At 56.4% G+C, this 14,083-nt stretch overlaps 1 protein-coding gene across 2 annotated transcripts in view; it reads left to right on the top strand.

Annotated features, from left to right (window-relative positions):
• LOC139418264 (coxsackievirus and adenovirus receptor homolog) overlaps positions 1–14,083 on the top strand; it is a 111,712-nt gene that overhangs the window by 93,430 nt on the left and 4,199 nt on the right. For both annotated transcript variants that reach the window (XR_011635292.1, XM_071167590.1), the window contains exons 4-6: positions 926–1,081; positions 1,240–1,362; positions 1,513–1,651. Coding sequence is in view for 1 of the 2 variants with exons in the window: in XM_071167590.1 (XP_071023691.1) it covers positions 926–1,081; positions 1,240–1,362; positions 1,513–1,651 (418 nt within the window). In the remaining variant the exon portion in view is untranslated. The remainder of the gene's footprint in view (positions 1–925; positions 1,082–1,239; positions 1,363–1,512; positions 1,652–14,083) is intronic.

The raw sequence follows: 14,083 nt of genomic DNA, 5'->3' as shown, positions 1-14,083 counted from the left end.
ACCCCACCTCCCATCTCTAGCATAGTACCCCCTTCCTCACCCCACCTCCCATCCCTAGCATAGTACCCCCTACCTCACCCCACCTCCCATCCCTAGCATAGTACCCCCTTCCTCACCCCACCTCCCATCTCTAGCATAGTACCCCCTACCTCACCCCACCTCCCATCCCTAGCATAGTACCCCCTACCTCACCCCACCTCCCATCCCTAGCATAGTACCCCCTTCCTCACCCCACCTCCCATCCCTAGCATAGTACCCCCTACCTCACCCCACCTCCCATCTCTAGCATAGTACCCCCTTCCTCACCCCACCTCCCATCCCTAGCATAGTACCCCCTACCTCACCCCACCTCCCATCCCTAGCATAGTACCCCCTTCCTCACCCCACCTCCCATCTCTAGCATAGTACCCCCTACCTCACCCCACCTCCCATCCCTAGCATAGTACCCCCTTCCTCACCCCACCTCCCATCTCTAGCATAGTACCCCCTTCCTCACCCCACCGCTCCAGCAGACAGACAGACAGAAAGACAGGTGGTCTGTTCATCTTTGCCTTGCACTGGATCTGGCCTGCTTTCAATTTGGAGTTTTGTTTGCTTTTGAATTCTTGTCTCCTGTCAACAGACAAACTCTGTCTGGCTTCAGCAGATGCCCTACCCCCACCGTTTGTGTGTGTGTCACGCTCTGATCGTAATTATCTTGAGTGACAGCACCTGTAATGACAGCAGCTGTGTCACTGACCCTGATTACTGCTCTCATTACGCTGATGACTGCTGCTATGAGACACACACACAGCGTGGCAACCTGCCCAGGGGGGTGTGCAATAGAAAATCAGGAATGGTTTGTGTAGCTTCAAGCTAATTTCTCTTTTCCGCCATGTCTGCCATCTCTAATAGCTTATTCTCCCCCTCCCCTCTCTCCTGGTAGTGAGGCCGTCCAAGCCCAGATGCTCTGCCGACGGCCCCACCCTGGAGGGTAGGGATGTGGTCCTGAGGTGTACATCCAGTGAGGGGACCAACCCCCTGCAGTACACCTGGGAGAAGACCAGCGACAACAAACTGCTGCCTGCCTCCGCCGTGCTAGGTAAGACACATATTTATGGAAGCCAGGTTTTACCATCCCCAGATGGAGCAGATGCTTTGAAACAGAATGGTTATTCACTGCCAAATGGACAGAAGGGTCTCTGAAAAATTTTGGCATCCTGAACGTGCCTCTGTCAACCCCTCCCCCTCTGTCTGTAGACCCTGTGGGAGGCACCATGAATGTAAGGAACGCATCCACCAGCTCCTCAGGAACCTACCGCTGCACAGCTAAGAACCACGTGGGCATGGAGGAGTGTATTCTACAGCTTGGCATCACTCCCCGTGAGTCCCTCAACGCCCCCTGATTCACTTTTATGTGATTATTTTAATCGGGTGGGCATTTGTGCTGAGACCTGTATGGCTGTATAGAGTCAAAATGGTGGGATTGTGTAGGATGATTGTTTTTAATGATTTTCTCTGTGTGTGTTCTAGCCCCCAACACTGCTGGTATCATAGCTGGAGCCATCATCGCTGTTCTGCTGGCCCTCATCATCATCGCCATCATCCTCTTCTGCTGCTGCCGCGCCCGCAACAGGAAGAAGTACGAGAAGGAGATCTCCTACGAGATCAGGTACGGGCAACGCATTATTACACCATCAATACTGTGTAGGATCCCCCAAATGCACTTCATTGAACAGACACTGGTACATACTGCATCAAACTGATATAGCAGTGTAGTATGTATTATCTAACTATCTGTATGTGGTTTATTTGGCTGCTACAGCCTGAGATAAAGCAACGAAAACTGTGCCAGTAGGTATGTGTCATTGTGAACGTCCAACATTCTCTGGCCCCAGCTCCTCCCGGCCCAGTCTCACTCACTCACTCACTCACTCACTCACTCACTCGGAAAAAAGGTTGTCACCCCATCAGCGTTCTTTTTTCCCCTTCCTAAAATAAACGGCTTTGGTAATCAGTTTGGGGGTTTTGTTTGTTCTGTGGATCCTGTCTGTCCTGCCCAGCCCCCCTGGACACAGTATTCCATCCAGAAAGCACAGGGCCTCCCTCCCTCTGTCTCTGGGTCTGCTATCTTCAGCCTGGACACTGTCTGGCTATCTGCCTGGCAACTCAGTGGAGCACAAAAAAGATTAGCCCAATGAGCACTGTGTCTGGTACCCAGCCCTAACACACACACACACACACACGGAGGCACGCATACAGACAGGAATGCACACTTGCACACACAGAAAAACACTTGTGCGCATACACACACCATGCATGCACACACCATGCATGCACACACCATGCATATGCACACACTATGCATACATACACACACATATTTACTAACATATTCAAAGCCAAGGGCCCCTCAGGCTCAGTTTGATTGAGCTCTTTAATGGATTATTGCCGGTTATTAGTTTTGAATTGTGTTACTCTGGGAGCTGAAGGGGGTTGGTCAGAATGAAGGTTGCTCTGTTACCACTGCTGAGAATCCTCATTCTTACTGTAGCTGACCAGAGCTGGCACAGTTCAAACTACATTCCATCCCCTCTAGCTATCATCGCTGTCTCTTTCTCTCCCTTCATCCTCTTTTTCTGTCTGTCCCCCTCTGTCTGTCTGTCTGTCTGTCCCACCCTCTCTGTCTGTCTGTCCTACACTCTCTCTGTTTCTGTCTTATTCACCCTCTCTGTCTGTCTGTCCCCCTCTGTCTGTCTGTCTTATTCACCCTCTCTCTTTCTGTCTGTCCCCCTCTGTCTGTTTCTGTCTTATTCACCCTCTCTCTCTGTCTGTCTCTGTCCCACCCTCTTTGTCTGTGTGTCCCACCCCCTCTGTCTGTGTGTCCCACCCTCTCTGTCTGTGTGTCCCACCCTCTTTGTCTGTGTGTCCCACCCTCTTTGTCTGTGTGTCCCACCCTCTTTGTCTGTGTGTCCCACCCTCTTTGTCTGTGTGTCCCACCCTCTTTGTCTGTGTGTCCCACCCTCTTTGTCTGTGTGTCCCACCCCCTCTGTCTGTGTGTCCCACCCCCTCTGTCTGTGTCCCACCCTCTCTGTCTGTGTGTCCCACCCTCTCTGTCTGTGTGTCCCACCCTCTCTGTCTGTGTGTCCCACCCTCTCTGTCTGTCTGTCCCACCCTCTCTGTCTGTCTGTCCCACCCTCTCTGTCTGTCTGTCCCACCCTCTCTGTCTGTCTGTCCCACCCTCTCTGTCTGTCTGTCCCACCCACCCTCTCTGTCTGTCTGTCCCACCCACCCTCTCTGTCTGTCTGTCCCACCCTCTCTCTAATCTGTCCCACCCTCTCTCTGTGTTTCTGTCTTATTCACCCTCTCTGTCTGTCCCACACTCTCTCTTTGTTTGTCTGTCCCACACTCTCTCTGTGTTTCTGTCTTATTCACCCTCTCTCTCTGTCTGTCTGTCCCACCCTCTCTCTGTGTTTCTGTCATTCACCCTCTCTGTCTCTGTCTGTCCCACTCTCTCTGTCTGTCCCACACTCTCTCTGTGTTTCTGTCTTATTCACCCTGTCTGTCTGTCTGGCTGTCCCACCCCCTCTCTCTGTCTGTCCCACCCCCTCTGTCTGTCCCACCCTCTCTATCTGTCCCACTCTCTGTCGGTCCCACCCTCTCTCTCTGTCGGTCCCACCCTCTTTCTGTGTTTGTCATATTCACCCTCTCTGTCTGTCTGTCCCACCCTCTCTCTCTGTCTGTCTGTCCCACCCTCTCTCTGTGTTTCTGTCATATTCACCCTCTCTGTCTGTCCCACACCCTCTCTGTCTGTCTCTGTCCCACCCTCTCTGTCTGTCTCTGTCCCACCCTCTCTGTGTGTCCCACCCTCTCTCTGTGTGTCCCACCCTCTCTCTGTGTGTCCCACCCTCTCTCTGTGTGTCCCACCCTCTCTCTGTGTGTCCCACCCTCTCTCTGTGTGTCCCACCCTCTCTCTGTGTGTCCCACCCTCTCTCTGTGTGTCCCACCCTCTCTCTGTGTGTCCCACCCTCTCTGTCTGTCCCACCCTCTCTGTCTGTCCCACCCTCTCTGTCTGTCCCACCCTCTGTCTGTCTGTCCCACCCTCTGTCTGTCTGTCCCACCCTCTGTCTGTGTGTCCCACCCTCTGTCTGTGTGTCCCACCCTCTGTCTGTGTGTCCCACCCTCTCTGTCTGTCTCTGTCCCACCCTCTCTGTCTGTCTCTGTCCCACCCTCTCTGTCTGTCTCTGTCCCACCCTCTCTGTCTGTCTCTATCCCACCCTCTCTGTCTGTCTCTATCCCACCCTCTCTGTCTGTCTCTGTCCCACCCTCTGTCGATCTCTGTCCCACCCTCTCTCTGTGTGTCCCACCCTCTCTCTGTGTGTCCCACCTTCTCTCTGTGTGTCCCACCCTCTGTCTGTGTGTCCCACCCTCTGTCTGTGTGTCCCACCCACCCTCTGTCTGTGTGTCCCACCCACCCTCTGTCTGTCTGTCCCACACACTCTCTGTCTGTCCCACCCTCTGTCTGTCCGTCCCACCTTCTCTGTCTGTCCCACCCTCTCTGTCTGTCTCTGTCCCACCCTCTCTGTCTGTCTCTGTCCCACCCTCTCTCTGTGTGTCCCACCCTCTCTCTGTGTGTCCCACCCTCGCTCTGTGTCCCACCCTCGCTCTGTGTCCCACCCTCTCTCTGTGTCCCACCCTCTCTCTGTGTCCCACCCTCTCTCTGTGTGTCCCACCCTCTCTCTGTGTGTCCCACCCTCTCTCTGTGTGTCCCACCCTCTGTCTGTGTCCCACCCTCTGTCTGTGTGTCCCACCCTCTGTCTGTGTGTCCCACCCTCTGTCTGTGTGTCCCACCCTCTGTCTGTGTGTCCCACCCTCTGTCTGTCTGTCCCACCCTCTGTCTGTCTGTCCCACTCTCTGTCTGTCTGTCCCACTCTCTGTCTGTCTGTCCCACCCTCTGTCTGTCTGTCCCACCCTCTGTCTGTCTGTCCCACCCTCTCTGTCTGTCTGTCCCACCCTCTCTGTCTGTCTGTCCCACCCTCTCTGTCTGTCTGTCCCACCCACCCTCTCTGTCTGTCTGTCCCACCCTCTCTGTCTGTCTGTCCCACCCTCTCTGTCTGTCTGTCCCACCCTCTCTGTCTGTCTGTCCCACCCACCCTCTCTGTCTGTCTGTCCCACCCTCTCTCTAATCTGTCCCACCCTCTCTCTGTGTTTCTGTCTTATTCACCCTCTCTGTCTGTCCCACACTCTCTCTCTGTCTGTCTGTCCCACACTCTCTCTGTGTTTCTGTCTTATTCACCCTCTCTCTCTGTCTGTCTGTCCCACCCACTCTCTGTGTTTCTGTCATTCACCCTCTCTGTCTCTGTCTGTCCCACTCTCTCTGTCTGTCCCACACTCTCTCTGTGTTTCTGTCTTATTCACCCTGTCTGTCTGTCTGGCTGTCCCACCCCCTCTCTCTGTCTGTCCCACCCCCTCTGTCTGTCCCACCCTCTCTATCTGTCCCACTCTCTGTCGGTCCCACCCTCTCTCTCTGTCGGTCCCACCCTCTTTCTGTGTTTGTCATATTCACCCTCTCTGTCTGTCTGTCCCACCCTCTCTCTCTGTCTGTCTGTCCCACCCTCTCTCTGCGTTTCTGTCATATTCACCCTCTCTGTCTCTGTCCCACCCTCTCTGTCTGTCTCTGTCCCACCCTCTCTGTGTGTCCCACCCTCTCTCTGTGTGTCCCTCCCTCTCTCTGTGTATCCCACCCTCTCTCTGTGTGTCCCACCCTCTCTCTGTGTGTCCCACCCTCTCTCTGTGTGTCCCACCCTCTCTCTGTGTGTCCCACCCTCTCTCTGTGTGTCCCACCCTCTCTCTGTGTATCCCACCCTCTCTCTGTGTATCCCACCCTCTCTCTGTGTGTCCCACCCTCTCTCTGTGTGTCCCACCCTCTCTCTGTGTGTCCCACCCTCTCTCTGTGTGTCCCACCCTCTCTCTGTGTGTCCCACCCTCTCTCTGTGTGTCCCACCCTCTCTGTCTGTCCCACCCTCTCTGTCTGTCCCACCCTCTCTGTCTGTCCCACCCTCTGTCTGTCTGTCCCACCCTCTGTCTGTCTGTCCCTCTGTCTGTCTGTCCCACCCTCTGTCTGTCTGTCCCACCCTCTGTCTGTGTGTCCCACCCTCTGTCTGTGTGTCCCACCCTCTCTGTCTGTCTCTGTCCCACCCTCTCTGTCTGTCTCTGTCCCACCCTCTCTGTCTGTCTCTGTCCCACCCTCTCTGTCTGTCTCTATCCCACCCTCTCTGTCTGTCTCTATCCCACCCTCTCTGTCTGTCTCTGTCCCACCCTCTGTCTGTCTCTGTCCCACCCTCTCTGTCTGTCTCTGTCCCACCCTCTCTGTCTGTCTCTGTCCCACCCTCTGTCTGTCTCTGTCCCACCCTCTCTCTGTGTGTCCAACCCTCTCTCTGTGTGTCCCACCCTCTGTCTGTGTGTCCCACCCTCTGTCTGTGTGTCCCACCCACCCTCTGTCTGTGTGTCCCACCCACCCTCTGTCTGTCTGTCCCACCTTCTCTGTCTGTCCCACCCTCTCTGTCTGTCTCTGTCCCACCCTCTCTGTCTGTCTCTGTCCCACCCTCTCTCTGTGTGTCCCACCCTCTCTCTGTGTGTCCCACCCTCTCTCTGTGTCCCACCCTCGCTCTGTGTGTCCCACCCTCGCTCTGTGTCCCACCCTCGCTCTGTGTCCCACCCTCTCTCTGTGTCCCACCCTCTCTCTGTGTCCCACCCTCTCTCTGTGTCCCACCCTCTCTCTGTGTCCCACCCTCTCTCTGTGTGTCCCACCCTCTCTCTGTGTGTCCCACCCTCTGTCTGTGTGTCCCACCCTCTGTCTGTGTGTCCCACCCTCTGTCTGTGTGTCCCACCCTCTGTCTGTGTGTCCCACCCTCTGTCTGTCTGTCCCACCCTCTGTCTGTCTGTCCCACTCTCTGTCTGTCTGTCCCACCCTCTCTGTCTGTCTGTCCCACCCTCTCTGTCTGTCTGTCCCACCCTCTCTGTCTGTCTGTCCCACCCTCTCTGTCTGTCTGTCCCACCCTCTCTGTCTGTCTGTCCCACCCACCCTCTCTGTCTGTCTGTCCCACCCTCTCTGTCTGTCTGTCCCACCCTCTCTGTCTGTCTGTCTGTCCCACCCACCCTCTCTGTCTGTCTGTCCCACCCTCTCTCTAATCTGTCCCACCCTCTCTCTGTGTTTCTGTCTTATTCACCCTCTCTGTCTGTCCCACACTCTCTCTCTGTCTGTCTGTCCCACACTCTCTCTGTGTTTCTGTCTTATTCACCCTCTCTCTCTGTCTGTCTGTCCCACCCACTCTCTGTGTTTCTGTCATTCACCCTCTCTGTCTCTGTCTGTCCCACTCTCTCTGTCTGTCCCACACTCTCTCTGTGTTTCTGTCTTATTCACCCTGTCTGTCTGTCTGGCTGTCCCACCCCCTCTCTCTGTCTGTCCCACCCCCTCTGTCTGTCCCACCCTCTCTATCTGTCCCACTCTCTGTCGGTCCCACCCTCTCTCTCTGTCGGTCCCACCCTCTTTCTGTGTTTGTCATATTCACCCTCTCTGTCTGTCTGTCCCACCCTCTCTCTCTGTCTGTCTGTCCCACCCTCTCTCTGTGTTTCTGTCATATTCACCCTCTCTGTCTGTCCCACACCCTCTCTGTCTGTCTCTGTCCCACCCTCTCTGTCTGTCTCTGTCCCACCCTCTCTGTGTGTCCCACCCTCTCTCTGTGTGTCCCACCCTCTCTCTGTGTATCCCACCCTCTCTCTGTGTGTCCCACCCTCTCTCTGTGTGTCCCACCCTCTCTCTGTGTGTCCCACCCTCTCTCTGTGTGTCCCACCCTCTCTCTGTGTGTCCCACCCTCTCTCTGTGTATCCCACCCTCTCTCTGTGTGTCCCACCCTCTCTCTGTGTGTCCCACCCTCTCTCTGTATGTCCCACCCTCTCTCTGTGTGTCCCACCCTCTCTCTGTGTGTCCCACCCTCTCTCTGTGTGTCCCACCCTCTCTGTCTGTCCCACCCTCTCTGTCTGTCCCACCCTCTCTGTCTGTCCCACCCTCTCTGTCTGTCCCACCCTCTCTGTCTGTCCCACCCTCTGTCTGTCTGTCCCACCCTCTGTCTGTCTGTCCCACCCTCTGTCTGTCTGTCCCACCCTCTGTCTGTCTGTCCCACCCTCTGTCTGTGTGTCCCACCCTCTGTCTGTGTGTCCCACCCTCTCTGGCTGTCTCTGTCCCACCCTCTCTGTCTGTCTCTGTCCCACCCTCTCTGTCTGTCTCTATCCCACCCTCTCTGTCTGTCTCTATCCCACCCTCTCTGTCTGTCTCTGTCCCACCCTCTGTCTGTCTCTGTCCCACCCTCTCTGTCTGTCTCTGTCCCACCCTCTGTCTGTCTCTGTCCCACCCTCTCTCTGTGTGTCCCACCCTCTCTCTGTGTGTCCCACCCTCTCTCTGTGTGTCCCACCCTCTGTCTGTGTGTCCCACCCTCTGTCTGTGTGTCCCACCCACCCTCTGTCTGTGTGTCCCACCCACCCTCTGTCTGTCTGTCCCACCTTCTCTGTCTGTCCCACCCTCTCTGTCTGTCTCTGTCCCACCCTCTCTGTCTGTCTCTGTCCCACCCTCTCTCTGTGTGTCCCACCCTCTCTCTGTGTGTCCCACCCTCGCTCTGTGTGTCCCACCCTCGCTCTGTGTCCCACCCTCTCTCTGTGTCCCACCCTCTCTCTGTGTCCCACCCTCTCTCTGTGTCCCACCCTCTCTCTGTGTCCCACCCTCTCTCTGTGTGTCCCACCCTCTCTCTGTGTGTCCCACCCTCTGTCTGTGTGTCCCACCCTCTGTCTGTGTGTCCCACCCTCTGTCTGTGTGTCCCACCCTCTGTCTGTCTGTCCCACCCTCTGTCTGTCTGTCCCACTCTCTGTCTGTCTGTCCCACCCTCTGTCTGTCTGTCCCACCCTCTCTGTCTGTCTGTCCCACCCTCTCTGTCTGTCTGTCCCACCCTCTCTGTCTGTCTGTCCCACCCTCTCTGTCTGTCTGTCCCACCCTCTCTGTCTGTCTGTCCCACCCACCCTCTCTGTCTGTCCCACCCTCTCTCTAATCTGTCCCACCCTCTCTCTGTGTTTCTGTCTTATTCACCCTCTCTGTCTGTCCCACACTCTCTCTCTGTCTGTCTGTCCCACACTCTCTCTGTGTTTCTGTCTTATTCACCCTCTCTCTCTGTCTGTCTGTCCCACCCTCTCTCTGTGTTTCTGTCATTCACCCTCTCTGTCTCTGTCTGTCCCACTCTCTCTGTCTGTCCCACACTCTCTCTGTGTTTCTGTCTTATTCACCCTGTCTGTCTGTCTGGCTGTCCCACCCCCTCTCTCTGTCTGTCCCACCCCCTCTGTCTGTCCCACCCTCTCTATCTGTCCCACTCTCTGTCGGTCCCACCCTCTCTCTCTGTCGGTCCCACCCTCTTTCTGTGTTTGTCATATTCACCCTCTCTGTCTGTCTGTCCCACCCTCTCTCTCTGTCTGTCTGTCCCACCCTCTCTCTGTGTTTCTGTCATATTCACCCTCTCTGTCTGTCCCACACCCTCTCTGTCTGTCTCTGTCCCACCCTCTCTGTCTGTCTCTGTCCCACCCTCTCTGTGTGTCCCACCCTCTCTCTGTGTGTCCCACCCTCTCTCTGTGTATCCCACCCTCTCTCTGTGTGTCCCACCCTCTCTCTGTGTGTCCCACCCTCTCTCTGTGTATCCCACCCTCTCTCTGTGTGTCCCACCCTCTCTCTGTGTGTCCCACCCTCTCTCTGTGTATCCCACCCTCTCTCTGTGTGTCCCACCCTCTCTCTGTGTGTCCCACCCTCTCTCTGTGTGTCCCACCCTCTCTCTGTGTGTCCCACCCTCTCTCTGTGTGTCCCACCCTCTCTCTGTGTGTCCCACCCTCTGTCTGTCTGTCCCACCCTCTCTGTCTGTCCCACCCTCTGTCTGTGTGTCCCACCCTCTGTCTGTGTGTCCCACCCTCTCTGTCTGTCTGTCCCACCCTCTGTCTGTGTGTCCCACCCTCTGTCTGTGTGTCCCACCCTCTGTCTGTGTGTCCCACCCTCTCTGTCTGTCTCTGTCCCACCCTCTCTGTCTGTCTCTGTCCCACCCTCTCTGTCTGTCTCTGTCCCACCCTCTCTGTCTGTCTCTGTCCCACCCTCTCTGTCTGTCTCTGTCCCACCCTCTCTGTCTGTCTCTGTCCCACCCTCTCTGTCTGTCTCTATCCCACCCTCTGTCTGTCTCTGTCCCACCCTCTCTCTGTGTGTCCCACCCTCTCTCTGTGTGTCCCACCCTCTCTCTGTGTGTCCCACCCTCTGTCTGTGTGTCCCACCCTCTGTCTGTGTGTCCCACCCACCCTCTGTCTGTGTGTCCCACCCACCCTCTGTCTGTCTGTCCCACACACTCTCTGTCTGTCTGTCCCACCCTCTGTCTGTCCGTCCCACCCTCTCTGTCTGTCCCACCCTCTCTGTCTGTCTCTGTCCCACCCTCTCTGTCTGTCTCTGTCCCACCCTCTCTCTGTGTGTCCCACCCTCTCTCTGTGTGTCCCACCCTCGCTCTGTGTGTCCCACCCTCGCTCTGTGTCCCACCCTCTCTCTGTGTCCCACCCTCTCTCTGTGTCCCACCCTCTGTCTGTGTGTCCCACCCTCTGTCTGTGTGTCCCACCCTCTGTCTGTCTGTCCCACCCTCTGTCTGTCTGTCCCACCCTCTGTCTGTCTGTCCCACCCTCTGTCTGTCTGTCCCACCCTCTGTCTGTCTGTCCCACCCTCTGTCTGTCTGTCCCACCCTCTGTCTGTCTGTCCCACCCTCTCTGTCTGTCTGTCCCACCCTCTGTCTGTCTCACACACTCTCTGTCTGTCTGTCCCACCCTCTCTGTCTGTCTCTGTCCCACCCTTTCTGTCTGTCTCTGTCCCACCCTTTCTGTCTGTCTCTGTCCCATCCTCTCTGTCTGTCTCTGTCCCACCCTCTCTGTCTGTCTCTGTCCCACCCTCTGTCTGTGTGTCCCACCCTCTGTCTGTGTGTCCCACCCTCTGTCTGTGTGTCCCACCCTCTGTCTCTTTGTCCCACCCTCTGTCTGTGTGTCCCACCCTCTGTCTGTGTGTCCCACCCTCTATCTGTGTGTCCCACCTTCTGTTTGTGTGTCCCACCCTCTCTCCTTGTCTGTCTGTCCCACCCACTCTGTCTGTCCCACACTCTCTCTGTGTTTCTGTCTTATTCACCCTCTGTCTGTCTGTCCCACCCTCTCTCTCTGTCTGTCTGTCCCACCTTCTCTCTCTGTCTTTCTGTCCCACACTCTCTGATTTTCTGTCTTATTAACCCTCTCTGTCTGTGTGTGTCCCACCCTCTCTGTCTGTGTGTCCCACCTTCTCTGTCTGTGTGTCCCACCTTCTCTGTCTGTGTGTCCCACCTTCTCTGTCTGTGTGTCCCACCTTCTCTGTCTGTGTGTCCCACCTTCTCTGTCTGTGTGTCCCACCTTCTCTGTCTGTGTGTCCCACCCTCTCTGTCTGTCTCTGTCCCACCCTCTCTCTGTGTGTCCCACCCTCTCTCTGTGTGTCCCACCCTCTCTCTGTGTGTCCCACCCTCTCTCTGTGTGTCCCACCCTCGCTCTGTGTGTCCCACCCTCTCTCTGTGTCCCACCCTCTCTCTGTGTCCCACCCTCTCTCTGTGTCCCACCCTCTCTCTGTGTGTCCCACCCTCTGTCTGTGTGTCCCACCCTCTGTCTGTGTGTCCCACCCTCTGTCTGTGTGTCCCACCCTCTGTCTGTGTGTCCCACCCTCTGTCTGTGTGTCCCACCCTCTGTCTGTGTGTCCCACCCTCTGTCTGTGTGTCCCACCCTCTGTCTGTCTGTCCCACCCTCTGTCTGTCTGTCCCACCCTCTGTCTGTCTGTCCCACCCTCTGTCTGTCTGTCCCACCCTCTCTGTCTGTCTGTCCCACCCTCTGTCTGTCTCACACACTCTCTGTCTGTCTGTCCCACCCTCTCTGTCTGTCTCTGTCCCACCCTTTCTGTCTGTCTCTGTCCCACCCTCTCTGTCTGTCTCTGTCCCACCCTCTCTGTCTGTCTCTGTCCCACCCTCTCTCTGTGTGTCCCACCCTCGCTCTGTGTGTCCCACCCTCGCTCTGTGTCCCACCCTCTCTCTGTGTCCCACCCTCTCTCTGTGTCCCACCCTCTCTCTGTGTCCCACCCTCTCTCTGTGTGTCCCACCCTCTCTCTGTGTGTCCCACCCTCTGTCTGTGTGTCCCACCCTCTGTCTGTGTGTCCCACCCTCTGTCTATGTGTCCCACCCTCTGTCTGTCTGTCCCACCCTCTGTCTGTCTGTCCCACCCTCTGTCTGTCTGTCCCACCCTCTGTCTGTCTGTCCCACCCTCTGTCTGTCTGTGCCACCCTCTCTGTCTGTCTGTCCCACCCTCTGTCTGTCTCACACACTCTCTGTCTGTCTGTCCCACCCTCTCTGTCTGTCTCTGTCCCACCCTTTCTGTCTGTCTCTGTCCCACCCTTTCTGTCTGTCTCTGTCCCATCCTCTCTGTCTGTCTCTGTCCCACCCTCTCTGTCTGTCTCTGTCCCACCCTCTCTCTGTGTGTCGCACCCTCTCTCTGTGTGTCCCACCCTCTGTCTGTGTCCCACCCTCTGTCTGTGTGTCCCACCCTCTGTCTGTGTGTCCCACCCTCTGTCTGTGTGTCCCACCCTCTGTCTGTGTGTCCCACCCTCTGTCTGTGTGTCCCACCCTCTGTCTGTGTGTCCCACCCTCTGTCTGTGTGTCCCACCCTCTATCTGTGTGTCCCACCTTCTGTTTGTGTGTCCCACCCTCTCTCCTTGTCTGTCTGTCCCACCCACTCTGTCTGTCCCACACTCTCTCTGTGTTTCTGTCTTATTCACCCTCTGTCTGTCTGTCCCACCCTCTCTCTCTGTCTGTCTGTCCCACCTTCTCTCTCTGTCTTTCTGTCCCACACTCTCTGATTTTCTGTCTTATTAACCCTCTCTGTCTGTGTGTGTCCCACCCTCTCTGTCTGTGTGTCCCACCCTCTCTGTCTGTGTGTCCCACCTTCTCTGTCTGTGTGTCCCACCTTCTCTGTCTGTGTGTCCCACCTTCTCTGTCTGTGTGTCCCACCTTCTCTGTCTGTGTGTCCCACCCTCTCTGTCTGTCTCTGTCCCACCCTCTCTCTGTGTGTCCCACCCTCTCTCTGTGTGTCCCACCCTCTCTCTGTGTGTCCCACCCTCTCTCTGTGTGTCCCACCCTCTCTCTGTGTGTCCCACCCTCGCTCTGTGTGTCCCACCCTCGCTCTGTGTCCCACCCTCGCTCTGTGTCCCACCCTCTCTCTGTGTCCCACCCTCTCTCTGTGTCCCACCCTCTCTCTGTGTGTCCCACCCTCTGCCTGTGTGTCCCACCCTCTGCCTGTGTGTCCCACCCTCTGTCTGTGTGTCCCACCCTCTGTCTGTGTGTCCCACCCTCTGTCTGTGTGTCCCACCCTCTGTCTGTGTGTCCCACCCTCTGTCTGTGTGTCCCACCCTCTGTCTGTGTGTCCCACCCTCTGTCTGTCTGTCCCACCCTCTGTCTGTCTGTCCCACCCTCTGTCTGTCTGTCCCACCCTCTCTGTCTGTCTGTCCCACCCTCTGTCTGTCTCACACACTCTCTGTCTGTCTGTCCCACCCTCTCTGTCTGTCTCTGTCCCACCCTTTCTGTCTGTCTCTGTCCCACCCTTTCTGTCTGTCTCTGTCCCACCCTCTCTGTCTGTCTCTGTCCCACCCTCTGTCTGTCTCTGTCCCACCCTCTGTCTGTGTGTCCCACCCTCTGTCTGTGTCCCACCCTCTGTCTCTTTGTCCCACCCTCTGTCTGTGTGTCCCACCCTCTGTCTGTGTGTCCCACCTTCTGTTTGTGTGTCCCACCCTCTCTCCTTGTCTGTCTGTCCCACCCACTCTGTCTGTCCCACACTCTCTCTGTGTTTCTGTCTTATTCACCCTCTGTCTGTCTGTCCCACCATCTCTCTCTGTCTGTCTGTCCCACCTTCTCTCTCTGTCTTTCTGTCCCACACTCTCTGAATTTCTGTCTTATTAACCCTCTCTGTCTGTGTGTGTCCCACCCTCTCTGTC

Source organism: Oncorhynchus clarkii, chromosome 10 (assembly GCF_045791955.1).
Source record: "Oncorhynchus clarkii lewisi isolate Uvic-CL-2024 chromosome 10, UVic_Ocla_1.0, whole genome shotgun sequence".
In the NCBI taxonomy this organism is placed as follows: Eukaryota; Metazoa; Chordata; class Actinopteri; order Salmoniformes; family Salmonidae; genus Oncorhynchus; species Oncorhynchus clarkii.
The sequence above is the reverse complement of the archived record's forward strand: the minus strand, read 5'-3'. Positions and strand labels throughout refer to the sequence as shown.